General features: G+C 26.1%; 1 protein-coding gene across 1 annotated transcript; it reads right to left on the bottom strand.

Moving 5' to 3' along the window:
* Positions 1-238: 238 nt before the first annotated feature.
* LOC110600497 (transcription factor MYB1) lies at positions 239-1,186 on the bottom strand. Its single transcript, XM_021737362.1, has 2 exons — positions 1,054-1,186; positions 239-570 (listed from the first exon to the last, which is right to left on the bottom strand). Exons 1-2 carry the CDS (start codon positions 1,184-1,186, stop codon positions 239-241), a joined length of 465 nt encoding a protein of 154 aa, XP_021593054.1.
* Between the last annotated feature and the right edge of the window lie 1,375 nt (positions 1,187-2,561).

A 2,561-nucleotide genomic window follows, 5' to 3' on the forward strand; every position in this document is an offset into this window, starting at 1 on the left:
ATTAATAGATTGACTAATTAATAGATATTTTAAAATATTAAATACGTTTTAATATATTTTTTAAAACAGATGAATCAATAAGTGAATTTTAGTATATCGTAGGATTAAGTAATAATTTCTTCTTTATATTATTATTGTTCATATCAATTTCCTTTATTAAGTATAATAATTTCCCCATTAGAAAGTGACACAGCTAAATGGAGATGATTTTTCAGTTTGTAACATTTGTTGATACAGCTTACATTGCCTCATTAACTAGTTGAGTATCTTGTTCTCCAGTTTTCTCTCCTGTGCTTGAAGCTGGACATTCTTTCTCCATGTGAAGTCTAGGTAAGGTCATGAAATGCAACTCTTTCGCCTTCTTAGCTAAATAAGTATTCCAGTGATTCTTTATTTTGTTGTCTGTTCGCCCAGGAAGTCTCCCTGCTATTTGAGACCATTTGTTGCCTAAGAGCTTGTGGAGCCTGGTAATTAGGTCTTCTTCATCTTTTGAAAAGTTCCCTCTCTTTATGCCAGGTCTCAGGTAATTCAACCATCGAAGCCTGCAGCTTTTTCCACATCTATTTAGACCTGCATGTCATATGAATTTATGTTGAAATGTTTCTTGCAATTATGAATCAATGGCAATTGTGCGAGGTATTCCTCAATTTATACATTTATAATTAAATTGAAATAGAAATTCTTCTAAAATATCATTACTGAAATAATTAATTCAAAATTATAAATATAATAAAAATCCGCATACACTCGTAACATGTTTATAATAACTAATGCTAATAGCTCAAATATGATGGAATAAAATAATGATAATTTTAGAGCAATATACACATTTTAAACTCTATGACAATAATATTAATTTAAGAACAAATAAAAATACTATTATATACATATGTGAATTACTAAAAAAACTATAACCTGACATACTTCTCAAAATGACAGTATAAATATACATTGAGTTGAAAATAAACCACTAAGGTATTATCCATTTAGAACATGTATAGAATAGTATAGTAAAAGAGAGAATTTTCCATAATGAGAAGGGGGTGTTGTTACCTAATTCTTTGGCAAGCCTCTCCCATTTACCTGGACCATGTATGGAGATGTAATTCGTAAGCCTTTTGTCTTCGTGAGGAGTCCATGCTACTCTGTTGAAACCTCCCTTTGAAGAGGTATACGCTCTTCCCATCTCTTTGTGTTTCTCTTTGTATCTATCTATTCTATTTATATATCTATCTATCTTTGATAAGAAGGTTAGCTATTGGTTTGGTTGTGTTTCCAAATTGAGGGATTACTTATTCAAATAGCCTTGCAATACATGGACCACTGCTAGCTTATTCGGCTTTTTTTTTGTAATTTTTATATTTAAAAAGTAGATTGATGAATTATATGACAAAAAATAACCAATTTTATAATAAAAATAAATATCTAATAAATTGAAAAACTCGAATTCGAGACCCACTCTAATTATGCTACATCTGATTAGTTGCTAGCTTGGCTTGTTAAAGTTGTGCATGTGCTAATGATTAGCATGTGATCTGCAAACAACTGCAACTCTTATTTTGTTATGACATGAATTGGGCTTATAATGTTAATATGCCATTTATAAAATCTTGAATACTTATTGCTTGACTTAACTTTTAAGTATAAGTTAGATCTTACCATTTTCTTAAGATTATATCAGAATTTTTCTATTCAATATTATACTAGACTTTTAATAAGACGTAGACTTTAAATATTTGAGTTTAAGACTTTATTTGATATATTATCAAATGTTAGTAATTTTAGTAGCGGTTAGTTTTTTCATTGATCGTTAACGGTTAAATATTAATAATTGATTGTTAATTATTTATACAGAAATATAAAATATAAGTATTTGATATAAAATAAACATTAAATTAACTCTTAAATACAAAATAACAATAAATGATAAAGAATATTACTTAAGTATTGACATAAATAGCAAACTAACCTAAATTAATATTTCTCAATAAATTAATAATAAAAAATATAAATTATTCTTAAACTAATAAATTAGTTGCACATTTTAACAAGTCATAAGCAATCAACAATACTATTACGAATATAATAGGCTATCGACACAATATATATCGACACAATATACATATAGTGTTGAATGACAATGTTTAATGATAATATTAAGTATTTGGATTAAATCAAAATATTTATTTTTATTACTTATTATTTGATAATTACTATTTTTTATTAAGTGTTTGATGGTCAAACTAGCAACATTGAAAAACTAATCTCCTTAAGGTTTAGTATTAGGTAACCACTTGTTATATTTTTTGCAGTTATATCCTTTTATTTTTTATAAAATTAAATATTTATTCATATTCTTTATTATTATTTTCAATGTAACCATTAATTTAATATTTATTTGGTATTAAATACTTTTTTTGAATCACTATATAAATAACTAATATCTATAAGCTAATATCTATTAGCTAATGGCTATTAAAACAGTTACAATTATTGAAATAGCTAATATACCAAATAAGATCATATAACTAGTGTTGATTACTAATAGGGATGTTTGGACT

The sequence above is a fragment of the Manihot esculenta genome, chromosome 14 (assembly GCF_001659605.2).
Source record: "Manihot esculenta cultivar AM560-2 chromosome 14, M.esculenta_v8, whole genome shotgun sequence".
Taxonomy (NCBI): domain Eukaryota; kingdom Viridiplantae; phylum Streptophyta; class Magnoliopsida; order Malpighiales; family Euphorbiaceae; genus Manihot; species Manihot esculenta.